Raw genomic sequence first — 27,534 nt, 5'->3', positions numbered from 1 at the left:
TTCCCTACAAAGTGACTTATCACAGTATTTTCAATTTTAAACAGAAAGCAGAAAGATTTGAAAACCTTGCAAAATGATCATTCTGGTCATACTTCCAGCAAAGTTTACTCCAAAGGTTCATCAGTTAATTTTTGATAAGCATCAAACTTCTGGGTTCTTACTAAAATTGAATCTCTGAATTCTTTGGAATATGTCCCTCTGTAGCTATTTCCTTTATTTTTATTAAATATAATCCCTTCTGAAAATATTTTGCAACACTGCCATTCAGTAGGAACAAAGAGACCACAGATGGTTTGACTTCCTATCCATCTATTTTCCTCTGGAAGACAGAATTTTGTCCAGTCATACAATAGGAAGCTTACCTTCTAATCATGGCCTGTAGGTCAGTTTTAATTAACCTTCTTCACAAAATGCTTTCTCTTTTAATAAGTATGAAAACATTTACACTTCATCAAGAGAGAGTGTTGTCCAGTGATTATATTTTCCAGCTAGGGCTTGGGACTCCTGAGTTCTGTCTCTGCCACTGATTCACTAGGTGTCCTATAGCAAGCCATTATAAATAGGCCTGTGTGAAGCAGCAAATATTCGATTCAGATTCAGCTGATTTGGAGGGACAGCAATTCGATTCAGTGATTTGAATCATTGTACCAATTCAATTCAACTGATTTGGATCTGAAGATTCAGCACCAGTTCAGAGATTTGGCTATAGACTAAATAGGCAGCAGTCCTCGACCAAGCTGGACACAGCTGCCTCCCGCTGCTAAGTCTGTTGTGGTAGGCAGAGCGGGGAGGGAAGGGGCATGAGGGAGCAGATCAATACCCTCACAGTGAGGGAGGGATTGGGACTGGAACAAACTTCCCAGCCAGGCCAGGGGAACATGCAACTCGGAGAGGGGCTCCTGCCACTGACCGGTGCTGTGCACCACTGGTCTGGGAGGGCATGGGAGTGGGCATGTGCCCCTGGATCTATGTGGGGTGGGCTGGGCTGGGCTGTACTCCAGATGTTGATGGAAGGCTCTGGGAGTGAGGGCTCTGTCCTGCCACCACTTGTCTCCAAATCGATTCAGAGGCTTCCAATTTGATTCGGAGCTTTTAATTGGTCTCCTGTTCTGATTCAGATTCGGAGATTTGGCTGTTGAATAGGACTAAATCTCCTCTGAATTGAATCAGCTACTGAAGCTTCACACAGCCCTAATTATTAAGCCCTTAACCTCCTTGTGTTTGTTTACTCTGGTCACATTTTCCTACACCAGGGAGCTGTTTTGAGGCTTAGGTAATATGTGTAAAGCAGTAAACAGTTACTTATGGAAAGGTTCTGAGTCTACCTGAAGTATAAATATACTGCCAACCACATTTATTGGTAGTCAGATTTTCCTAACTTTCTCTTGGAAAGTAGATCACTTACCATGTGCATTTATTATTGATCTATTTAGATATATACTACAGATTGTTCCAGTCTTCATTCTTTTCTGCCTCTTACAACTAGGTAAAAATGCCTTCAGTCTAATCACCATCAACTGTAAAACTGAAAGTAATCATTTTGCATCGTGTTGTCAGACAGATCTTAAAGGTCACTTGGCTGCTTTTCCTTGAGGATATAGCACTGGCACTGAAGATGAGGCCCCCCATCTTTAAATCATGAGATTGGTACCAGTAACCTCTGTGTTCCCCCATCACAGGGGCAGGGGAAATTGAGTTCAATGCATTGGATTCTTCTAGGTTTTCTTGTCAACCACTCTCATTTACTGTACCTTCAGAGGGCAAGTCGGATAGCTTACCATCTACTATAACAAATCTAGTGCTCTGTGGGTGGTATTCCTGAGAGGTCCTTCAGTAAAACCAACTCATCTTCTTTGATTTACTGTGCAGGGTAACTTGGTAGATAGAACCGGATACTGCTTGACATTTATTGCTAGTTTCATTTGTAGATATTGTTCTCTAATTTAACAGTTGTTCTTGCCAACCTGCTTCCAAAAGTGACTGAAACCCATGAAAAGCTAACCAGGGCATCATCTTTCTTCGTGTGTGGCTTGCCATAGTTCATTCTAAGGCTTCCTATTAGACAAAAGACATTAACTGGTGACTAATTGTCACTTGTTTCAATAGTCAGATGAAAATATAATTAATTATAATTACTGTGTCACTAGTAGAGCTGAATGAATGTTGCAAAATATTTTCAGAAAACGTTATTAGACTTTTCAAATTAATTTCACTCTGCTGTGTCTGTGCCCCTTCTGTTTGTATAGTAGGGGTATTTTAGCAAGCAAGTTTAATGGTAAGAATTTTCCCTATAGAACTGATCCTAAATCATTGCAATCAATTTCATTTTATTTTGTGAAGTGAAAAAGTGACTGAGAGTTTAACTGCTGTGTGGAGTAGAGGCAAAAAAACAGTTTGAGGGAACAGAAAAAGCAAAAAGGGAATTCTGAGAATGTCTTAAAGAAAAGGCCCAGGACACATAATGGAAAGAGGTAACAGCCTGAACATGGGGGTAATTGCCAGCTGTCTCTAAAATAGAAAACAAAAATACACAAAATCCCATACTGTCTATATTTTTCTGTTGCCATTTAGATAAGAATGTTATTGTACAGCATTACTAATATTATGGTAGGATTCCAGCATGGCACTGTTTTACACAAATGCCAACTAAAATCTGGATATTATAAGATCAGACCTTTCCGATGACCAATATGTAATAAAGAGGAATGTGTTAATGTTGTAGGATAATTTTAAAGGCAACTATGAGCAGGATGTTTCAGGGGTATGCATGTTTGTATATGCTCAGATTAATCATCTCTTTAATGCTAGTTGCTTGCAATATTAAAGATAAGCTATGTCAATTTTATCTATGGATTTCTATGTGTTCTGTGCTCCAGTTGATTTTTTTGAAATATGAATTCTATACTCTGCCAATCTCCAGTTACTTCCTATGTTATACAGGCTAGCATTTATGGATGGCATTCTATTTTCTTATTAGCAACTTTAGGAGGCTTCTAGTCCAGAAAGTGAACGAGACACTAATAGTTAAAATTCAGTTTTCCTATAATTAGCAAACTATATTAAAACTCTTTAGCTTCCAGGGAATAAGCATTAAAAATTAAGTTCATTCACCTGTCCCTACAATTAGCTGCTACAAAGGTGTCATATAAAGCAAGAGAAAGAGAGCAAAAGAAAGAGACAGAGCTAGACTTCAATTTACTCACAATTAAGGTGCTACTATCCTTTGGAGTGGGAAGATTGAGAGTCAGAGGTTAGTTGTCTTGCAGTTCGCCCCTAGATGGTGTCACTAGTGTACAGAGAAGAAGATTTAATACCACAGTTCAATTTTCTTGCAATTAGCCCCTCCCCAGAAGATGCCATTGACCTCATCAGCATTGAGACTGAGTTTCACAGTTAATTTTTTCCATACCAACCTAATGAATAGAGGCAGAGGGGGAAAGAGAGAGAAAGAAAGAGATCACTCTGCTAATTTTCCAGCCAGCAGAAACCACAGAGCTGTTAAGAGGAATGTATAGATTGTTTCATTTGACAAGCCTGTCACTAACACTTACCAGAACCCAACACACAACAGCCGAGACAACACTACTATACCCTTAAAGAGGAAGTTTCTGTCTTGTTCAGTATTCTCTTACTAGTGCATGCTGCCATCCTGTCCCTTCACTTCTAAGTATTAGCACAAAGCTGAAGCCAAACAAACCCTGTAGTACTTCCTTAGCATGACCCAAAATGACATTTTATAGCATAATAGCTGTAGAAATGTCAGAAGTCTGATCGACTTTTTCATCCCTGTGTAATTTCTGTAGTTAAAATCTTAAGAACTTAATTTCCCTGTGACCCTTCTATTTCTTCTGCCATCACTTTGAAGGAGGTGTGTTGACTCCAACATTTCCTTGTAGGACTGAGCAAAAACCTGCGTTTTCAGTTAGCAGGTTGATCCAGAAAGATTAAATTTGGGGTCAAAATGTTTGCTCCCCTCAAACATAAGTCCTCCCTTCCCCCCAATATTTCAATTCAAACAAAACTTTTAAGATGAATTAACTTTAGAGGTAAAATTAAAGAAGAAATGATCATTTCAAAACCAAACTGTCAAAACAGTTTGTTTTGAGGCAAAATGAAATATTTACTTTTATGAAACATTTTTCTTTGGGTTTTTCATCCAAAAGAATTTGATACAAATTTGCAAATATTTTCAGTCAACTAATATATGCATACTTTAGGAAAAATTTGCCTCCCAAATTTTAGCCATCTCTAGTTTTCTGTGTTTCCATCTCTGTTTTCCTATATAACCTATCCTCTTTATTCTGTTTTCTCATTACTGAAACTAAATTTCAAGGACTATCCTCTACCTCAGAATATATATATGGCTATTGTTACATTTTTGTCATCCTCAAAGTGTGTGAAATTTGTTCTTAATATAGATTCCCATATTGTTTTGGAGCTATCATCTCCAGTATGTTCAATAATAAAACATTAGGTGTTGCGATCTGGTGACTTCCCTCCTGAGAACTAAGGAACCATTTTCCTACTTGTTAACACTCTGAGAACCTGAATGTTGGATTCCATTCCTCTCATTGTCGGCCTTTCAAATCATTTTACATCACCATTGAATGCCATTTATTCCCTTTCACCTTTATCGTTAAGGGATGAAGATTATCTCTAAAGAGTGGTTGTAAAAAATTTAAAGAACCAGTGGATAAAAGGCAGTTCTAAATAAGTATGTTATCATATTACTGTCCTGTGCCCATCAGGGACATTTTTTTTATTTCAGTATATTAATACAGGTATTATATGCTAATGAAATATAAATTGATCCTAAGAAAGCCACTTATCGAGGTTCAGTTGCTATCTAATTAATTTAATTTTAAATTACATTAGCAATAAAGACTTAATTATATTCTTATCAATATATTGCATTGTGTGAAGAATGTCTGACTATTAATTTATATGCAGCAATTTTCTTATAGCAGAATAATTGGCATTTTAAGCATACAACTGTCAAATTGCATGTAAAATATGTATTTGTGACACCTTAAAATGTTACCAAAAGTTCTAATGAACTTATGGCTAATAGTACAGATAGCCTTCAGTTTCTTGAATGCCAGTCCCAGGGTCTTTTTTTTTTTAATTAAGGTTAAATTATATACATATACATATATCTTACTGGGATATGCAGTATGCTCATAGGGTCAATGAATTTTCCGTTGTTAAAATTAGATTACAAATTTTAGGGTACTGGAGAGATGGCTTGTTCTTTCAGTAAAACAAAACAGGCCTTTTAGCTTTCATGTACATATACAACATAGATGGAATTTACTTCAGAATATTATAATGCCTATATATTTTTGCATGGGATGCTCTTAGGTTGCAATTCAGGAAAGCACTGAGGCATAGGCTTCCAACTGAGAATACACGTAAGTGTTTTCCTGAATAAGGATGTATTTAAGCATATATAGAAATGCTTCCCTGAATTGGGCCTTTGCATATGCCCTCCTGAAGCAAAAATAGTCAATGACAGCTTTAGCTGCTTCCTGAAGTTGAAGTTTTGCTTTACAGTGAAATACATGTTCTATGGGCTGGGTCTGTCTCCCACAGTCTCAAAATCTGGCCCCTGGTGCTGTCCCCTTTGCCAGCCCAGGCCATCTCTACATGCAGAGCACAGGACATGTGCTGATTAGAGTGCTTGCTTAGGTTGTTTCAGGCTACAGCAACTGATCAGGCCTGTCCTAGCCTACGCCACTGGCAGCGTCTGCTTAGGCTGGGGCCCTGGCTGCGGTGTCCATGGTGCTCACTTGGGGAGTCCCAGGCTATACCATCTGTGCTGCCCACTGGAGCCAGCCCTAGACCAGTCCAGGCAGGTGCCACCTGTGCTGGATCAGGCATGTGGGTGGAGGAGGCAGGGTTTATAGGCCTGATCCAGCCCATAGACCAGCCCTGTGCTGCTCATCTGGCCTGAGGGGCCAGATGAGTTTGACAACTCTGCTTTAGAAGCTGCAAAAAGTAAATAAGTTTAGAAGCTGCCATATTTAAAAATTACAAGGAATTAAAGTGAACAGAAGCTGTTAATATCCAAGTAAAACTTTACAGTGACTTGTGAATTAAACCAATTCAAATATAAAATTATTCTATTACTTAAAAAAATGACAATCTAGATTATTACACTTCTTTATTTAATTTTAACTAATATAGTGGTTACCATTAAAAATACAACACCTACCTACAATTACCAAACTATAGTATTTGGGGTTATAGAAGGTATTTATGATTCATGATTTATCTTCCATAATCTTGAAGGATTATGATTAATGTGTTGACCTTAACGGGGATGACTGTATTAGAGGTGCAGTGGCCATGTCTCACTCATACTATGTGTCTTACTCCAGATTCAGCAGTGTGAATTTGAAACTTGCTCCAAACCTGTCCTGAAGGCCACCATTTGTCAACCAAGTTGTAAATGGCTATCTGGCCATTCAGGCAGGGTACTTAAGTCAGTCAGGCATGATGCTAGCCACATCATTCCCATGGGTACTCCTTACTACAGAAACTTGTGTGCTTTGATCACTCTAGCATTATGGACTACTTGACCTTGGATGAACCGTTGACTTTGACTGTACTAAAAGTAACACAATAAATAGTACTTTTAGTATATTTTGTAGTAAGTTTTTATATGAGAAGGGAACAGGTCTCTTTTCCCCACCTCCACTGAATTAATCCATTTCATAGATGGGCCAGACCTTGGAACATGATGCATTTTGGGGGTGGAGGGTGGCAGATCCTGGAGGTGACTTTTGATTGTATTTCAGATTTGACTGATATCTCATTGTAATGCATAAACACTGAGATCTAAATGAAATTACTAGATTTTATGAAATGCCTGCTATTTGGGGTCAAAAAATCATGAATACACCCTGTAAGAGTTTTGTTGCATAAAACAGGAACCTAGCTTCAAAAATCTATTCTTGGCTTGATATCCAAGCTTAACTCTAGATTAATCCAGTATCTCAAACTGACTGTGAGCTAAATGTCTCTTTTTCCACCTGGCTGTAGAAGAAGGTTATCAAGGTGCTCTTTGAGGATATAGTAATACATCCAAAATTGTATCATAACTAGAATTTGCAGCTTCTCATTAGAAATGATTTATTATTGTATTATTAAACAGGCTACCTGAGGTGATTATGCCATAACTTGGATGCCTTTTCTACCCTTTTAGGTTTTATTTCTCTATGTATCTTCTATACATACCACTCTAAGTTTTGATACTTTGTTATGAGGCTTAGTTTAAAAAAAGAAAACATAATCTATGACAAACACACTGCAGGAGCTGCTGCAGCTTTTGTGCTTGTTCTGTCAACCCTGGGAAGTAACTGCAGTTTACAGCACTATATGCAAAGTAAATCTCACCACCAGCAGAGACAAATCCCTTGCATGTTTTTGCCCCTTTGCAATGCTGATTCCAACTGGATTGTTTGATTTTTATTTTTTTTTATAAGACGTGAAGATATAAAAAACTGCCTGTTAACTGTGTCCATATTCCTTTCTTACTCATATCAGATAAGCATAGCTCTGGAAGCAAAATTGAATCAAGGTATAGTTAGCCAAATTTTAGGCAAATATTGTGAAATTCATCCATATTCACAATTAACCCCTGATTCTGGTTCCATTAAAGTTAATGGGATCCTTGCAGTTAATTCCAGTGGGTGAAAACAAAATGGGAAAACACTTATCATTCATGCAGACCATCTGCACAGATGAAGCTTTCACTGAGCATTCAATTTCACCCAATGAGAGAGAACTCAGACCTTGTAACTGTTATTCCAAGAACAATTTTCTAATTAATAATGACCACCAATAAACTCAGTTATTAGGAACCCTGCAAGTATGGTCTGAAGCATCAAAATTCTGTATTTTGTCAATGTTCCTTTTGAATCAATTTAAAATAATTTATTGGAATTTATGTTTATTGTAAATGTACTATATAAATATAAAAGCAGCTCAAAGTTTTACTCTGTAGCAAATGAAAGAAACACTTTACAAACCTTGCTGTATCTTTTCAAAAGTGTGGGGGCCAATTTTTCATAGTCAAGCGGTGTATTTGATTAAATGACAAGCAAGTTTCTAAAAATTAAATACATTCATATGGCCAGTACAGATCCGTAAACAATATTTTAATTTAGAATTTTATCTGCTGGTCACACTCTGAAAATAATTGATATCTGTCTTTTTTCCTAGGAGGTTTGTTTTTCCTGCTTGTATTTCTGTTTGTGATATGGAAGGAGCTTGCAGCTGATCTGCAGAAATACATACTTCTAGAAAGAAGTGAAAAATGCCTGGAGGATACCCTTGTGAATGTGTATTATGGATGGTCATTTATGTTTGCTGCAGCTGGGGTTCCCTTGGTTTTAATTTCAGGACTTCTCTTTTACCTTGTTGGCCAAAGCATTCTGAAAGCATTGGAGTAAAAATAATCTATAGAGTTAAGATGTGTTCTGATAAAATCTTTTAATGCTGTCTGGAAATTTGGTCACATCAATTTTGGAGATTAGACAATTTTTGTAGTCATATTTTGTCAGGTTATATGCTTGATCAAGAGTCACTGTTGAATAAAGCCAAGGAAGGAACACTGCAAAAATACAAAACCAGTAATTTAAAAAAAGATGGTCCTGAACCCAAATCCACACTCCAAATATTTATACTGTGTAAACGTTCATATGGACTTTCTTGATCTGCCTCTAATTGGAAAGACCAAAGCCTGGATACTTAGATACCAAGTTGAAGAACTGTAGACACATTTTTGTTTGGATTCAGACCCAAATTTTGCAGGCCTGGTCCATTTTGCTTCAGTCAATGAGATATTATTTTTAATAGGCTGTGCATATTTACAACCTGCCTGTGGGTCTCAATATTTATAAATATTCAGAGAGATTGGAATGTGAAGTTATTCCTAGCACCCTTGCTTCTTGTTTAAAGGTAATCAAATCTGGCTGTGATGATATACATTCTAAGCTCTATTTGTGAAAACCAATTAAGCATGATTTTTTCTAAGTTAGCTTTAATTGACATTTAAAGGACAGCTATTACATAATGCCAGGAGATGCACTTTTTTCCCTGCTCATTTAAGGTCTCAAGCCTGCAAACACAAAGGTGCATCTACCCAACTTTAAATAAGGGAATAGAGCTGTTATTTCACAGGAAATAAATCACTTAGTTATTGTATATACAATAGTTTCCACTGTGCACTACATGTTTTCCAAACCCTCAAGGTGGTCCTTGCCCTGAGAATTTAACAATCTAAGGACAGACAAATTGACAGGGCTAGGGGAAGGGAACGGGAACAACAATATTATAATAATCTGTTTGATGTGATGGTGCCTATGGGCCTACCAAAATGGGACCCTATTGTGCTAGATACAAATGCAGAATAACTGACAATCCCAGATACATTACATACAGTATAAAGGTAAATAAGTGCTTGAGTACTCAAGTGTGTGCATGTGTACAGAGGCTTTCACTACAGTAGCACATGTTAACTGTAGTACACTACAGGCAAAACTGTTTCAACCCTAAGGGCAAAGTAGTTTCTATTTGTACTGTACAAGAAGATTTGTAAAAAATATGAGAGAAATTATAAGATTTGGTCCTGTCACTATGTGTTTTCTTTTAGTGATCTCAGTGCTTTAAGTAGCTTGTGGCAGGCTCTTGCCTGCTTAGTTGATTTGCATAATATTTGAATCAAACTTTTCACAATATCTGCTTTATTTGTGACTGCCATGGTTTGAATTAAACATGTATCTTTGACTTATATGCCAGGCTATTGACTAGATGTAGTTAGTTAATAATGTGATGTAAATCTGTTGTAGAATGCAGTGAAATTTGTTGGAGGTATAAAAATGTTTATTGCTGTTTCTCAGATATTTCTCAAGTATGGCATTTCTTGTCCTTTGATGGCAACCAATGGAGCAAGTTCTAATTACTTTTTTACAAGATCCATGGCATGCATAGAATAAGCATTTGTAATTCCAACATGTAAAGATTTCTCTTTTGGTATGAATAACAGGCTTAGTCTGTAGTTCTCACTTAATAAAATTCACACTGATTCCCATTAATGGAAATTTTGTTTGAATAGGATGGCTATAAACAGTATAGTTTGTATTTTTTAAGTGAAGAGATGTTTCATGGCATTTGGAAATACACAGATATTTAAATGGTTTATTTGTCAATGTTAAAGTGTTTTTTAATGATATCTGTTAGGGTTATGCTTGTGTCCCATCAGTTCTTCAAGTGATTATTTCTCACTATAAATTGTCTCATTGGATAATTTTTGTCATTTAATTATCTATTCAGTGTTGAGCTGAACACTTATGGCCACAAAGAAAAAAAGTATATAATCTAGGAGCAGAAGAGGTCAAGATTTACAGTCACTTGCCTTTCACTGATCCCATAAAACAATTCAAGCATGCAGAAATGATGATCCCATAAGAGACACCAGGGCACAAGTACAAGAATGCAGAAAGAAATCCATCAGACTTATTGATATTTCTGAAGCTAAGGATCCCTGAAGTTGTGAATATAGAAGTGAATTTTATATTATAGAATGAAATATTTATTAACTTTCTCCATCTGTTCTTTAAAAAATTTAGTTTAATGTCATCAAGGCATTTATGGAATACATTTAGCTTAATCATGCATTCATGCCCTGGGGAGTAACCATCCCTTAGAGACTTACTAGCTCAGGATCAGCTCTAGAACAAGCAATAGTTTAAAACTCAATCATTCTTTTAGAAAAAGCAAGATTTACAATCATTTTGGAATTAGTAGATTTTAAACCTATTTGTGCTCGATGTACCATGATGACATTATGGTAAATACAGTACAGTGACACAATAAAATAATTAAAGCCTATGTTAAAATCCATCATTAATAGCCATCTTAAGTGCTCAGCAAACATATTCTGTGGAGATACAGAAGAAATTACTTTATTTTGTAGCTTGTGTACTTCCTAGGTTTAAGATAACTCAGACAAAATTGTCCTCAGGAATCTGGGTTGGTTGAGGGTTTTTGGGTGGGGATTTTTGGTGATAACCTACTGGGTTCAGTGATGTGGTCTTGAAATTCAGGCTGCCAAAGTCTTTTTCATCTGTTGGATTTGAAAGAGTTTGACAAAAGGATAGAACACTACAGTGCCAAGGCTATGAGCATGACTCTGTTCTGACTTGCATCAGCATAAATCAGGAACAATTCCAGTGAATTAAATGCACTCACCTCAGTATACAACTGCTATAATGCAGATCAGAATCAGGCTTAATAAACACATTTTCAAAAATGTATAATTAAAAGGGGTGATTCCATATGAATTTTAGCCAAGGTTCTCTTCAAGGATGCTTTTCTCACATTAGCATTTGACGTTAGTAAGCAATGAATAATTCTATTTTTTCTTTCAAACATCTGGGACACTTTCTACTTTATTTGCTACTCATTTGACAGTCTGCAGGAAATATTAATGAGTGCTGGGTGTTAAAATACAGGCCCTATTGATCATAGTCAGAAAGCAAGGTTACATATGAGAGGCTGCATGTTTTGGGATTAAGAGGCTTGGTTTTAGTGAGATGAAAGTTCAGTTAGTTTAAGGAAAAGACTAGTGTCAGTGAATTGAAACAGGGAGGGGAGGTATCAAAAAGTCACTAGAACAGTTCCAAATCAAGCCACCACAGGATTTCTACCTAAAGGTCATTTTGATGCCTACCAGAATATCGTGTCTCAGCACAGAATGCACATGCTATTGCAGTCCACTCCTCTAGGCTATTGCCACCAATGGTTGTTGTTCAGTGAGCTGATACTAAAGAATTGAACCATTGATAGCTCAGTCATTTCTTTCACATTTGTGTCTTGAAACTGAAGCAAGAATAATAGCTAAAGTTTGTTCATTATGAAGACAACTTTTAACTGGAAATGTAGAGTGCACCCTAGCAGTTCCAGCCTAGGGCTGGACAAGAAGATCAGCACTTAATGGAATACATCATGGAAGCCTCCCAACCTCTGCCCAATGCTGCTCAACCTCTGGAGGAAATAGCTCTACCTGTCCCAGATAATGTTCATAGATTGAAGTGCCATATTCAGCCAGGACCACGAGCCAGTGGGACCACACTGTTCTGGAAACTGGAATGAGCAGCTTTGGTTGAAAAAGCTCAGGATGAGAAAAGAAACTACTTCTCTGGAGAGCTGACTTTGAGGCAGCAGTACCAGGCTGTGAAGATGAACAGGGTACTGTGTGTGAAAAGATTGTCTTATACAGACAATTACTGGGACAATTAAGCACTTGAGAGTCACTAGTCTGGGGCTTGGAAGTCCTTGGAGTTTGCTATTCATAAGTTACGAGGTTGTGCTGGCAAATGTGCAAGAGATCATTGATGGGTGTGTATAACTGGGCTTCTTAGGCTGGGCAGGGTCTACTGATGGAACTGATATACCCCTTTCTATGTTCTCCTACCAAGCTCTGCTGCACAATAATAGAAAACATTTCCATTCCCAAATGATGGAAGTTTAGTGGCCATTGTTCCTCCACATTCATGAGCAAAGTCTATACTGCCAGAATTTTTAAAACCTCTGGGTTTTTCCAGAGTAGAAAGGGTGGGGCTCTCTTCTAGGGCTGTGAGAAATTTCACCGGTCGTTTTGATTCAACACTGTTTTGACTAATTTTGAGCTTGAAACAGAGAGATTGAATCTAAATGAAGGGCTTTAAAACAGCCTCAAAACAAAATGAGGCTAGTTGAAACATTTTGAAAGTTTCAGAATGTTTCAAGTTTTGAAGCCAGCTGCGAGAGACAGGAGAGAACCAGGGCTGCACTCCTAGCACCAGCTGGGAGCGCAGCCTTGGCTCTCCCTGTCTCCTGCTGATGGAAGCTGATAACAGCACAGGGGAAGGGAACTGAGCCCAGGCTCAGTTCCCCATCCCAGTGCTGCAATCCAGCAGGGGGCATTGTGATCTGGTGGGGGGGATAGAGAGTCAGCCTAGCTGGGATGACTTCCCCCGCACCCCCATGCTGCGATCGGGTGCGGGGCGGAGAGTCAGCCCAACTGGGCTCGCTCCCACCCATCCCCCACGCTGTGATCGGTGTGGGGGTGGAGAGTCAGCCCAGCTGGGCTGACTCTGCCCCCCCTGCACGGTGATCAGGTGTGGGGGCAGAGAGTCAGCCCAACAGGCTCACTCCCACCCCCCCTGCTGTGATTGGGTGCGGGGTGGAGAGTCAGCCAAACTGGGCTCACTCCGCCCCCTCCACGCTGCGATTGGGTACGGGGGTGGAGAGTCAAGCTGCAACCTCCTGTCTCTCTCCCCCGCACGTCGCAGGTAGGGATGCCTCTCAAAGCCTGCCATGGCTTTGTGGGATGGATGTTCTGGTCACCAAGCAACTTCGGGGCAGTTCCCCAGGGGCCTTCCTATTACGTCTTTGATGATTAATTGGTTTGAATCAGGAGGACAATGTTTGGTCCTGCCCCCCAGAAGCTTTCCCTTGGTTGCTTCCACTGCTCCCTTTTATGTGGGGCTCCACCTCCCCTACACCCCACCTACTGCCAACCGCGATGTTATCACTTGCATCGTCAAGGGTGATGTCCCGGATGGTCTTCAACGCTCAGATTCATAGGGTCTGATGGCCACACTCAATCAGTGGTGTTCCTTCCCTGAGCATCTTCTGCAGCCCCCTTTTTCCTGTTTAGGCATTGTCTGTCCTTGGCACCGTCTTATTCCCCATCGTGTCATCCCTTTCTTGGATGGGGTCCTTACTGCCCATCAGTGGCATCTGTTTTAAGGTGCCGCTGGGTCCCCACCGGAACCCAGTCTTCAGTGGTGCCAGTCAGTGCCCACTCTGGCTCTGTGGGCAGCTCCCCCGGCTCATGCTGGCCATGAATCCCTCAGGCTTCCCGCTCCTGGGGTGCCCACCAGGTCCCCTCCCTGGGACCATGGGAGTGCTCCTGTCCCTCTGGACTGGCTGGGGGTTTTGCTTCCAGTCCCCACCCCCCCCACTGCTCTTCCTCCGGGCCTTTTATCTTGGCCCTGGGCATCTGGCTAGCCAATCATCCCTGGCAGCCATGTAAAAAATGTGCCTACGCTGATGCAGGAGCTGTCCCTGGCTCCTTCCAGCTCGTCCAATTTTTTTCTCTTTGAACTTCTGCCACGGCAGCTCTGCCTGCTGCAGTTTCACTTTTCCCGTGCTTGTCTCCTGGCGCGGCATCCCACTGCCTCCTGGTGCAGCATCCCGCTGCCTCCCAGCTTCAGTGGGTAATTCTTTTCCACACAGCCCAACTGGGCTCACTCCCCCGCCCACCCACTGCAATTGGGTGTGGGGGTGGAGAGTCAGCCCAACTGGGCTTGATCACAGGTTCCTAAAAGCTGTAGGTCAATCTCACAGTTGCTAGAAACCAGCCGGACCTGCAGGGTGATTAGCAGTTAATATACTGGATAGTCTATTTGAATTGCAGGTAAGAGAGGATCCCATCCCAGGATGAGTAGGAGGCTTAACACCGCAGCACAACACACTGAAAGAGCCAAGGAAGGGGACAAAGATACAGAAACCACTATATTCATACCCTTGATAATCCATGAGCAATGTGGCCATGTTAATATCTGCCTATTCTAATACTGCATTACATCCTTGAAAGCACAGAAAAAACATTCAATAAGATGTGGGGTGAATAAATTGCTGGGCCTATACACATTATGTACAGGTGGACATTTGGGCTTGTGGTACTTTATGTTGGTACTTAAAACAATGGAGTCTGCTATGGGCATGAGTTCCAAATCAGGAGTCCTTGTACATACATTTCATAATGAAAGAGTAGGTGCAAGAGACCAGGAATGGGTTAATCAAAATGAATGTCAGACTCCCATGTTCAAGATTTCCGTGCATCTAGCATTGGTAGAAATTAAGGAAATATGGTCCATAGCAATTAGGGGTGCTCATCCTTATGGACAACATTCTCATTACCTTGACTACCCACACCTTTGTTGCCTTCCTATCTGATCATATACATGGTCATATACTTCTTCAGGACTAATCGATGTATATATAGGGCTTAGTCCATCTGTTTGTTTTTCTGTCTATCCATAACACTCTTTAAGGGCACCAGGAGCCTGGCATGGTGGGAAAGGCAGAGAGAGGGCTCAGCTGAGGAAAAGTGGGAGCTGGACTCCCGGCTATTTGTGAGGCTACTGTGAGAAGACAATTGGATGCACAATGCTATCAAGAAAGTAGCCTCACAGTAGCCAGGAGCCTGGCTCTGGCTTTTCCTCAGCTGGCCTCTCTGTTTGCCCCCCCTGCTGCGCCAGGCTCCTGGCACCCTTAAAGAGTGTTACGGACATATTGTCATACAGACAGACACACAGATGGATGGACTAAGCCCTGAGGACCAAGCTACATGAAGAAGGTGATTGAACTTGAAGTGACATCAAGAGAGCCATGCAAATGAGTCCCAAGAGGAAGCTACCGTGAGAAGAGAACTAGATGCACAACACCATCAAGAATGTGGTGCAAATGAATTGCAAGAGGAGGCCACTCTGAGAAAACAATTAAATGCATGATGTAATCAAGAAAGTCTTGCAAATGATTCCCAAGAAAATGCTGCTGTGAGAAGACAATTAGATGCACAATGCCATCAAGAAAGTTGCCATCAAGAAAGTCGTCATTCATCCATCATTCTTGATGAGCAATTCACTACTTATTTCATACCTAAGGATATGACCAAGTATATGATCAGACAGAAAGGTGTGGGTAGCCAACATGATGAGATCATTGTTCACAATGATGAGCAGTCTGAACTGTTACGGGCCATATTTCCCTACTTTCCGCCAATGCTAGATATAAGGAAACTTTGGATGTGGGAGTTTGCCAAAAAGCGTAGGAAAACAATGAAGAGAGGAGAGGACAGACCAGGTATATGTGTGATACAGACCATGTTATCACAGAAAGCTGCAACCTATCTCCTTAGTAACATGGTCTACTACAGAGATACCTGGGCTGTCCTCTACTCTCTTCATTGTTTTCCCATAGAATTATGAGTCAAGTGCAAGATGCTAATTTTTACTTTTAAAGACCTCAGTGGCCTGGGCCCAAAATGCTAAGAGCCACTGATGAGGACAATCATCAACAACTTCATTCCTTGGGCACACTGAAGCTTTTTAGCAAAAGTGGGCATGTCAACATGAGATGCTATGACACCATAGTGATGAGCTATGGTGAGGTAGCTTGTCACTACAGCGATGTAGCTTCAGTGGGTATGAACTGTGATGCTGCCGCTAGTCCACAGTAGGGTCAGAAATTACCCTTGTGGTGCAAGGACTGTGCAGTGTCAGTGGTTACTCCACAGTCTTTTAGTAAAGCAAGAACTAAATGACTGCATAGTAACAACTGCACAGTTGGAAGTATCCAGTGTAACTTTAATCCTCTACAGGAGACAGAACTCTAGGGCCAATTCAAGACTATGGAGCACACTTCCACAGAAACTAAGGGTTCTCACAGATCTCATCAGCTTTCACTGCCAGTACATTTACATTTTAAAAGAATATTTCTAAAGGAAAACCTTGCACTGCACACAACTGCCTAAAAAAGAGGCAGAAGGAAATATAGAACAAGCCTCACCTGGCAGGTTTTAGTCATGTTGCTTAATTTTAGAACTAGAAGACAATAGGAGACTACAGCAGTGAGTGCAGTACAAGAATCTGGATAGGGCAGAATGATTAAGAAAACAGCATTTACTGTACATCATTACATCACCAGGAAAATATGTAGTCCAGGTGAACACGGGTTTGTACTTCCCTCTCCAATTGAGGGAATTATTGGCAGGGCAGTGTGCTGTGGAGGGCCACACCAGCTCAGTGGCCGCCACCGTCCCCTAAAGAGTCAGGTCCAGTCAATCAATTACTTAACTATATACAGATTTATTATTACAACAAAACCATTAAAGAGTAAAGAGATAGATTATATATATATATATATATGTGTACATTATTAACAAAACAATAAACCCTATTATATATATATACAGATATACACACACCCAGTTATCATTTAAAATACAGATGAACAATAGAACAAACTAGACCAAAGGATATTGATTGGGCATCCTTATAACTCTATTCATATACAAACTATTACTTCAGACTATTCACATAAACTGTAAGGCACAGTCCACAAATATAATCAGCAGTCCTTTGACTACCTGGGTGCCCTCCAGGGCAGGGGCCCCACTCCTAAGGTACCACTACAGGAAAGGAGGTGGGGGCAAGAAAAAGGAGAAGAAGACCCCAAAGACTCCTAAGCTCCCCCACTATCACCCAGAAGCGGCCCACATGGTGCCCCTTTGCAACTCTTGGGTGAAGCGGGGGGCCCTCCCCTGTGGGGACTCTCTCTCCAGGGTAACTTACTACTCCACAGTCCCGGAGGGTTGCCTCTTGTTCTCCAGGTCAAGCTCTGTTCCCTGCTGGGTTTTCCTGCCACTTGACTGCTGCTGCCATCCTGGCTTAGGGCCACATGCACTGCTGCGTGTAGTGGGTGCTTTGCCTTGTGCTAGGGGTTGGAGGCCTGGACAGTCTTGTGCAGCACCAGAGCTCGGGCTGTTCCTGGACCCTCTGGGCAGCGTCGTCTGCACTGAGCTGCTGCCCTGTGTCAGCAGCCGTAGACCTGAGCCACCTCAAGCAGCTCCCAGGATCTCTCACCCTCCATGCAGCGCCTCCTGCACTGAGCTCCCAGCCTCATTCTGGGGGATGAGGACCTGAGCCGCCCCAGGGGCTCCAAAGATCCTGCTCTGTGCACTCGCCTGTGCACCATGTCTCTGGTCACACACCAGAGGTTGCAGACCTAAGCTGCCTCACACAGCTCCCAGGGTCTGGACACCGTGCACCATGCTGCACACCAAGATCCTAACTGCTGGAGCTGTCTCCCGCTCCCTGCTGATAAAAATCTTCAGGGGCTCTTCCTGGGCTACTGCTTTGCCTCACTGAGCAGCTCTCCTCAGCTTTTCTAAGCCCCGCTCTTCTCTTTTCTCAGTCCCCAACACATCTTCCTCGTGCTGGGCATGCAGCTCCTTTTATACGCTCCGGGGCTCCACCCCTGAAGTCTTCTGGACCTGACAGTTTGCAGTCTTCAATCAGGTCCAGGGGAGCTCTTCTTCCTCTCTCCTCAGGAAAGGGGTGTGATGTTATTTCTCTTGCTGCCTCCTGATTGGTGGATGGGCTCCACCAATCAAAACAGCAGGATCTCAAGCCTAGGACTCAACCCAAGCTCTGAAAGGTAAGCCTGCTACAATATATGCCATTTTGATGGAAAGATGCTAATCCTTTCTCCCTCATATTATTACACTCAGAAGAAAACAGAGGTCTTCAAGCATTCTCTCTCAGTAGAGGCTAAGCTAACTACTCAAGATTTACATGGCTCACATCCCACTTGCTCCCATTCGGCAGGCTGTCCTTATCATCCTGTCCTGATGAATCAGCATCTTTTGGAGTACATCTTGTCAGTTATCCAGAGGAAATGCTGCCTGGTGAAGTGCTGATGTGGCAATGAGAAGCAGCCATGTAGCAGGTGGAAGAAGGAACAGATGCAGCGCAGCAAATTAAAGCACAAACAAAATTAAAGCAAATAAGTAAATATAAACTAGTGCCATGCTTCTCACACTATGCTATATATTACTCCTGGATTAAGACACATCAGCTAGACAACATTTTACAAGAGTCCCAGCACCTCAATCCTATAATCAATAACTTGTACATGCTACAGCACAAAGAATTCTTATCTAGAAGACCACTCTGAATTCAGTGAATTTATTTAATCCCTGATGCCTGTGGAGCATCAATCCTGTCTTCTGGGTTAATTTATTTATTCCAGGGATCTATTTTTAGTCTGTCGAGTGCTTGACATTTGATAAGAAGATTTTTCCCCTTTTCTTAAAAAAAAAAGACCGCAAGTGTAAAGTATTGTTTATAGAAATTATTTGTTATTCCTTGCTACTTCTCCTGAGTCAAAAAGTCCTATTATCAGTAGCAATGCCATATACAAATAGATTGGAGTATGCTACTTTTCCACACTGACTGTCAATGCATGTTTCTAAATCAGTAGTTGATACTCTATGGATCTTCCTTTTTTTCCCTTCAGCTTTATCCAAAGAACACTCTCTGCTCATTTCAGAAAAGAATTACTTTCCTTTGAGATCCATTCAAGATGTGTACAGTATTTAGTTTGGGAGTTGTAATGAATGTTTGTGATGCTCTTATCTTATGGAACTTGAAATACTGAAGTTACTGTAGCATGAACAATAGGTTGAACCCAAAGGAAAACAGTGGTTTGAATCATGTGAATACATAGATGTTTGTTGTTAAAAAGGAATAACAATGTGAAAAAATGCTGTACAGCCAACACTCTGATGATATAGTAGCAATTATTATCAGAGCTGTAAAGAATGCATTCTAATTAACCCAAATGGTAGGTACTAAACATTTGATTATAAAAGGTTAGATTGAAGCTGTCTGAGCTTTAGGGACTGGCAAAAAGAAAAAAAATCTTGTCTGACCTTGACTGATTAGATTAATGATGGCTTCATAAAAGCAAGGAAAAAATAAAATAAAGTAAAATAAAGGGCAATTGTGTGAGAAACACAGGGTTAATTATATTTTCTCTCTTCATCTTCCAATATTTGCCTGCATGGTTTCCATTAAAAATGTAACACATGGTGAAAAGAGTGAGGCATTTGGAGGATGGGGACATTACCCTGACAAAATATATTACCTGTCCTCAGAAATATTTTTGTAAAGCCACAGAATGTAATTGTTTTTTCCATTTCAGATGTTTTTAAAAATCTTTATTCTCTTTCCTCAGTGCAAAAATCATTCTGTATAAGAAACCATTCATCCAACCATTCAGAAATGCTTTGGAAATATTATACAATAAAATGAATGCTTTAAATTCTGAAACATTTATTACTGCTAACACCTCATCTAAATAATTGCAATGCATGGTGAATATGATTCAGTTCATACTGAAACAGAGACATCAGTTGAATTTGTCCCCAGTAAAAAAGTAGGAAAACTTAGCAACTCAGACAAATCAACCACTGAATTAGACCCATTGCTTAGTGAGGTGGATACCTCATGTACTGAGATATATCTGATAGCTTCTTCTTAAACTAGACATGCCACCTATCAAATTAAATACATTTTCAAAATTAAGATTGCTAGCTAGTGAATCAAATAAGTATCTCTGATATCCTATCAATAATGAATCAAATTTATTGTACTTTTCTTGCAACATGTCTTGAAATAAGTTCATGAGGTGGAATAAATTCAACAGTGATTAAAATTTCTACAACTCACAGTAGACTTTATGCTTATCTTTACATGTTTACTTAGTAAGCTTCAGTAGTTTTTGTCATCAGATGGCCTGTCTAAAGGCATCTCAGTTCTTAAATGCTTCAACTTTAAAGCAATGTTCTTCAACTTAGTCTCATGCTTTCAAGCCAAGTCTATTGGCTTAAAGTTTTTACAGAAAGAAAACCAATGCTGCAAAGGGGAGTGGGAATGGATTCTATAGGGAAAACACAATGAACGGTTCCAATCTCTCGTTTTCATGAGCAATGAGTTTCTTTATATGATTGATATGATAAGATCCAATCCTGCAATCTTCATGCTGTCTTCTAAAAGCTAGGTATTCCATCAATAGCTATCAGGCTTCACTGGTTTATCCCAACTCCTGCTGGACTGCAAAAGATGGAAAGTACAGTAGAGTAATATGGTGGTGGGAGAAATTGGCTGTAGCTTCCTAAGATCTCCTCTCAGAATGTATGTGAGCTGTAGGTAGCCAAACTGTTAAAAAACAGGTACTACTTCTAACAAATATGCAACGTTGCACTCATGTAATAAGATTACTGGCCTTTACTAGTTTTTTTTTCTTTCCTGGCCAAAATCAACTAACAAGAATCAGGCTGGTAAAAGCGAATAACCTGGTCACTTGATAGTGGCCAGCATCTCTTAACTCTAGGGACAATGTAATGCTACTGCAATGCTGATTGGAAGGGACCATACTGTGATTCAATATGGATCTTATGGGAATCTTATGGAACCCTGAGTGGACTAAAATGCATTCTCCAATGGATGATGATTGTGGAAATATTACCCTTTCTGCCCACTGGTGAATGTCTTCTGAGGTGCAGTGCTGCAACCAGCATTCCCTTTGGATATATGTGAGTCTATCTGCGCTTAAAATTGCCTTACTATTTTATATCAGAAGAATACTAAAAGCTATTGTAACTGTACAGAAACCCACACACAGTCACTCCACATAGACTGGCATCCCAGCTGTGCTCTTCACTGTATCAAACATACCACGCAGGTGATCTGGGTTAGACACACAATGGAAAGCTCAAACAACGTTTTTGAATTTCCCATCCAGTTGAGAACACCAACACCTGTATAATGGTCTTAAAGTATTATTGTCCAATCATTATGTGAGAACTGGACCCTGGTTTTACATTCAATAAATGACATACACTAAGCATTTGTAAGAAGCTCTTGCAGAGGTTTAATTTAAATGAGAGGGGAAAGCCTTAGCTCAGCTGTAGCCTGGTGATTCGGAGATCAAAAAAAATACCTAGGGTTTGAAAAATAAGAGAGCATACAAAATAGACAGGCAGCACCACAGGGCAGCAGAGTTTTAAAAATCCCTCTAACAAAAATCCATTTCATTTGCTTTTTGGTACTTTTAGGTGCCGTGGGAGTTTGAAGTTTTGAAGTGAGGATCCAAGAAGTAGTTATGTAATATGCAGATTGCTGCCTCCTGTTAATATTTCATGCTCTGGGAACCTACTTTTCCATGGGAGGCATTACATAATGATTTCCGTTCTCTCTCTCTTTTACTTTTACATGCTTTTTCTCAGCAGGTTCATTTGGTAAATGGGGAGTCTGATGAGACAAATAAGTGGCCTGTAAGCATAGCTCAATCTCTGTCAAAGTTACTTTACCCCACAGCCCCACAGCTGGCTAATCCAGAGAGGCTGAGAATGAGGCAGATATTATCTGTTTCCACTACACCTGTATCTTTCAGGTTTCCCTTCACCAGTCAAAAGTCAGTGAAATCCAGCTCCTTACTGAAGAAATGTTATGGTGAGAAGGAAGCCAAATCCACTCTGTCTCCTTAGGGCTGAGGTCTGGGGAAGAAATGTGTCTCCCACAAGGCAGCTTTTCCAGCCTACAGGCTCTTCCCCTGATCACCATCAGGCACAGAGCCAGCAGCTATTTTTGTTTCAGATTCAGCCCAAGTCTCTGGTTCTCAGTTTGTGAAGTTTTCATGACTCAGGATGAAGCCACTCTCAGCAAGGGAACCAGTGTTTTATTTTTCTGTAAGATACAAGAAAGTGTGCATGCGTGTCTGTGTGCATGTGGGTGTGCATGCGTAAGAGAGAGGGAGAGAGAAAGAAACCACAGTTTTGTTCTGCAGAGAGCTTTAGCCTGTGCCACAGACACTTCAAAGACTTCAAAGGCAGGAGATGCCCGCAGCTAGGGCTGAAGCTGAGATGAGAAGTGCTGGTTTCAGTTGACACTGGAGATTTTAGGATCTTAGGGCATGAAGCACTTTTCATTCATTTTAAATTAATTAAAATGGAAAAATTTGAAGGAGAAATTGTTTTGAGATTCATTTCTGAAGCTCTTTTTTCACTTGAAAAATTCCAATTTGAGATTAAACAAGCCTTTAAACAGACTTTGAAATGAAAATATTCAGTGTTTAAACAGTGGCTGTAGAAGCTCACTAGTGGCGGCCATTCTGAAATGGCTGCTTTTCTCTCTTCAATAGCAATAATACAGGCAGTAGTCTACTGTCTAGTTTCATATCAAATGCTTGGGCAAGCTGCATTTGGCAGCTTTAAACAGTGTAAGATGCTACAAATCTACTGAATGGAATGGAGCCATGGCCAATTACAAGAGCTTTTAATTTTTGCCCCATGCCATCAAATTTGACAGTAAAATGCATTCCCCAGGTAAATAAAGTTCTTGGATTCCAAAGGCCCTAATTCTCATTTCTTTAGCAAGGCCCATTTAAACCATCCTGACAATGGAACAGAGCTTTTAAGCGGATGCAAATGTAATTTTATACTAAATCTCAATGGGACTTCAGCATGTGATTAAAGTGCTTAACCACTTACGTATTGGAATAACAATAGGTTCACCAAAATGAAGCCTTTCTCTCTCTCTGCCCATCTGTTCTAGGTTTCTCTGTTACTGTTTCTGTTCATTTTAGCTTCCATTGTATCTTCAGTTGCAATGGGGGCACTAGTGCTGCTTATTGGAAGACAAGTATTCATTGCATTGCTTATTTGTGAGCAGTATTATAATTGGTACTGAGCTCCCTTTTCTGGACACAGTCAGATTGGATTGACTGAGGGATTCCAGTGAATTGCAGGTGTCATAGCACCCATCACAATACAATCCTTTGGTCTTTAAGCAAGAGTATATTTGCCTAGGGGCTACAGAACTGGATCCATCAGACTGATGTTCTTTATTTTCTAGATCAGCCACTATGGAAGCACTGAAACTCTAGAAAAGAAAAGCTGTAAACATTTTGAAAAACACCTTGTTCTTAATATTTGCATATGTGTCTAAAAACCTGGCCATGTGTACTTTAGCCATTATTTAACATACTTGTAGAATTTGTACACTTTTTCAAACTTTTAATATAGTAAATGTGTAAACATTTACAATGTAAATACAATCTTTGGATCTATTTATCATTTGGGATTGCTGAACAATCACTGGAACTGTGTTATTTAAGAACTAGAAGGCAGGGTAGGCATGCACCTTTATAGACTAACTAAATATGATATATGTGTGTGTCTGTGTATAATGATAGATAGATAGGTGTATCTATAGCAATATCTACAGATATATATCCATATATCTCTATATAGATATTGAGCACTAGCTTTTGTGAACTCAAGTCTACTTCATCAGATCCTGTGAAAGGATGTGCAGAAAGCAGAGTATAAGAAGGAGAGAGAAATTTAAGAACTATATCATTAGACACCTCCTTCAGCTCCACAGGGACAAGCAAGGAGCTCCATACTTCACATGTCTGCTCAAAGACATTGCAGATGGTGTGTCTTACACCACGGATCCCTGCAGTCCTGCTGGCTAGCTTGCATCCAAGCCGTGTCAAGATGATGAGTAGACCACGGAGCAGAAGAGAAGTAACCTGTGCCTGAAGCAGCCCCAAGGAGATTATGCTCGGCTGGGCCACGTTGCCCTTCAAAATGTAATTGTAAACCTGCACTCATTTTAGTAAAAAGTTATAAAAGTGTGTGTGTGTGTGTGTGTGTGTGTGTGTGTGAGAGAGAGAAAGAGAGAGAGAGAGAGAGAGTGCACATTAAGTTATTCCATGGCAACATACTATTTCAGTGTGACAACACTTCTATACTTTGTCTTGGCTGAGGGCATTCAGTGCCTAATTAGGGGATGTACCTTTGTTATGATTCATTTTGCCAACTCCCAGAAAAATGAAAAATTGGCATTTTGGTTTCATATTTTTCACAATTGGACCTTTAGACATACTTCCCTCTGTGGCAGGGCACTGGCGGTGCCTGCCACTTTACTGGAGCTGATAGCAGCCAGGTGCTTGATTGTGGCGGCCATTTTGAGAGACAGGCTACATGGGGTAAAGCAGCAGTTTGCTACTGCCCCGCTGTGAGAGAGACATCAGCTGGCAGAGCTGAGGCCAGGAACACCTTGGAAGTATGAGCTGGGGCTATGAAGATGGAGGAGGCTCCAGATCCTGGGTATGACCTAAAACTCCACCCTGCCAGGAAAGGGAGGCCTGGCGGGACCGCCGGTGGCATGGCAGCCCTGTGAAATGCCAGGGCTGTGAACTTCCCTGGTGACAGGTGGGTTGGGGGCACCTAATAACCTCCAGCTCCCACGCAGCCTTAGCTGGGTAATGCCCAGACCTACGAGGGCTTAGAAAGGCCTGTGGCTCAGTTGCCAGTAGAGTTGTGAGGGTAAAAGCAGGCAAGCAGCTTAAACCTGACCCAAGGGACCTTAACTGGCCCATGCTGGGGCCAGGACCCAGAGAGGGGTCGAAGGGCCAGGGGCCCACCATGAGGGATGCCCAAAGAACAAGAGGCTTGTGATCCTGACTGGCCTGAGATGGGGCCAGGGCCTAAGGGGGAGCTGAAGGTCCCAGAGAGGGGACCACAGCTAATGGGGTGAAGGGTACAGCTGAGTTTAGTTGCCTGTGATGCCATCTGTGAGGCTTGGGCCACAGTATAGGGGTAGAACGGGGCTGTGTATACTCCCCTTAACATTGGGGTTCAGAATGGGCAGCCTCCTGCCTGAGTGACATCATAATCATGTATCATCAAGGTGTGGTAGGCGAGAGCGGCAGGTGGTTAGCTCAGAGACAGGTGGGCGGGCCAACATCGAACTAGCCCCAGGAAGGCCTCCTGTTACACCCTCCTACTTGATATAACATTGCATATTGTATAGGTTAGCTTAGATCAATGGTTTTCAACCTTTTAAAATTTGTGGACCCCTAAAAAAATTGTGAATGGAGGTATGGACACCTTTGAATTGTAATTGTGGGTATTCACATACTTTTAATTTATCATAGTCATCTTTTGTGGACCTCTTAGACATAATCTGTGGACTCTCAGTGGTCTGTGGACTACAGATTGAAAACCACTGGCGTAGATCATTAACTGGTGTAAATTAGGGGGCTGGACTCGATGATCTTCCAAGGTCCCTTCCAGCCCTAATGTCTATGAAATAGCATATTTTCATGGTTAGGCTGAGTTATACCTATCAAGGAAAAAGTTTAGGATCTTCAACAGTAACTATTCTGATTTTACTGAGTAATATTAATAGGCACAAGAGATTACAGCATGCATTTTAATTGTAGAAGGTATGAAAAGTTTTCTTCCATTGGACTCCTAAGAGTACTCTCAGAAAAGAGAAATTATTACTGTATATTTTTCCTTTCTAACACTGCATGTGCCAGCAGGCGCTAAACAGATCTTGTAAAGTCCCCTCAGGAATACCTCGGCTTAGAAAGCTATGCAGGAAGCTGGCAGAGTTCAACTAGGTACAGCTGGTTTGCTCCCGATTGTCAGAATAGAATAGATTTTGGTTTTATACAGCAACTTTCATTCTCCAGCTATCTCAAAGTACTTTACAAAGAAAAGAGCAAAATACTGGTAGTTTAGTGTCTGTGCACGCAAATGGAGCAGCCATTATATGCTGAACAATAGCTCTCACACAGACTTGGACATTACAACCTGTTTCCTTACAAGGGGAAATGTTGGCCAGGACTCTGGGGTTACCCCTACAGATTTCAAACAGTGCTATTTGATTGTTAGCTTCTACTTGTACACATACCTTAACCTTTCTTGGCTCCCCCACAATCTCACCTTGTGTGACTGTCAATTATAACGCAGCATATACCTCTCAGCTGCCTACCAGAGAAATCAAGACACTATAAATCACAGGAAATCAAGAATCTATGTATACCATGGAAATCACAGCAAGGACTACAGCCAGGCACGTTTACCAAAAAAGTAATAGACACATGTGCACTGCAGGCTAGTGACTTACTCTAAAAATAAAACATTTGAAAGATCCTTTCAATTTTTAACTGGGATTCCTTTTCTAAATTCTGTCCTTTTATGAGTCAAACAGCTAATTAAATAGAAGTTTCTACAAGGGGCATTTCTATACCAGGACCAGTTATAAAATAACTAGCAAATTATCCTCATGAAGTTAGATTGTGACTTTATATACAGCTTTGAGTATAGAGCAGTGCCTTTACCAAGAGATGCCAAAGGAAGCTCTTACCCCTGCACTATTCTCCATTGGAGGGGGAGGGGGGACGGGGGAGGGGAAGAGAGAGGAACAATTTACTTCTAGCTTATACCAGCAATACATTTACTATCTAATGCCAGAGAATACATAGGAAGACACAGCTCGCCCATTTCCTGCACGTTTCTCATCTCTTGCAAGGGAAGGAGAGCAAATTCCCAAATTATGTACCCAAGATTTTTGTATAGGTATAGAAGTTCCTATTCTCTCTCTGTAGCCTCTCTCTTGTACAGATGTCACAGTCTAGCCCATGGAGAAGTTAAATTTGGACTGTAGGTCTTAAAGTATTTGCAGGTCCTTTATGGCTTATGCTATTTTTTACTTGAACTTGGTTCAGGGTTAAAATAAATGCAGAAACAACACTAAGTGCAAAAGCTGAATCATTCATTTAATTTAGTGCTGAACTCATAAGCAAGGCATTGCAGTACCTGGTGAAGGATGCAGCGATGTCTAATTATGGATAATACAGCTAATCAGTACCAATCAACATTTTATGATCTTGACTTAATATTTAATATAATGTTAATTATAATTGCTTTTGACATAAATTGTGCAAAATACTTGGTATCATTTCTGATCCCAGCATGCCTCAGATAGCATGCAAAAACTCAGAGTATCAATTATATGTGTAAATCTTATGTTATATATTAATTGCTGATGT

General features: G+C 40.6%; 1 protein-coding gene across 1 annotated transcript in view; it reads left to right on the top strand.

Moving 5' to 3' along the window:
- The window catches only part of LOC102388023 (transmembrane protein 182-like), a 24,015-nt gene extending 13,125 nt beyond the window's left edge, over nt 1-10,890 (top strand). The window contains exon 5 of the mRNA XM_006026983.2: nt 8,227-10,890. Within this exon, the coding sequence (XP_006027045.1) occupies nt 8,227-8,456 (230 nt within the window). The 3' untranslated portion in view covers nt 8,457-10,890. The remainder of the gene's footprint in view (nt 1-8,226) is intronic.
- The last annotated feature ends 16,644 nt before the right edge of the window (nt 10,891-27,534 follow it).

This window comes from Alligator sinensis, unplaced genomic scaffold, assembly GCF_000455745.1.
Source record: "Alligator sinensis unplaced genomic scaffold, ASM45574v1 scaffold666_1, whole genome shotgun sequence".
In the NCBI taxonomy this organism is placed as follows: Eukaryota; Metazoa; Chordata; order Crocodylia; family Alligatoridae; genus Alligator; species Alligator sinensis.
This window is presented reverse-complemented; position numbering and strand designations above follow the sequence as displayed.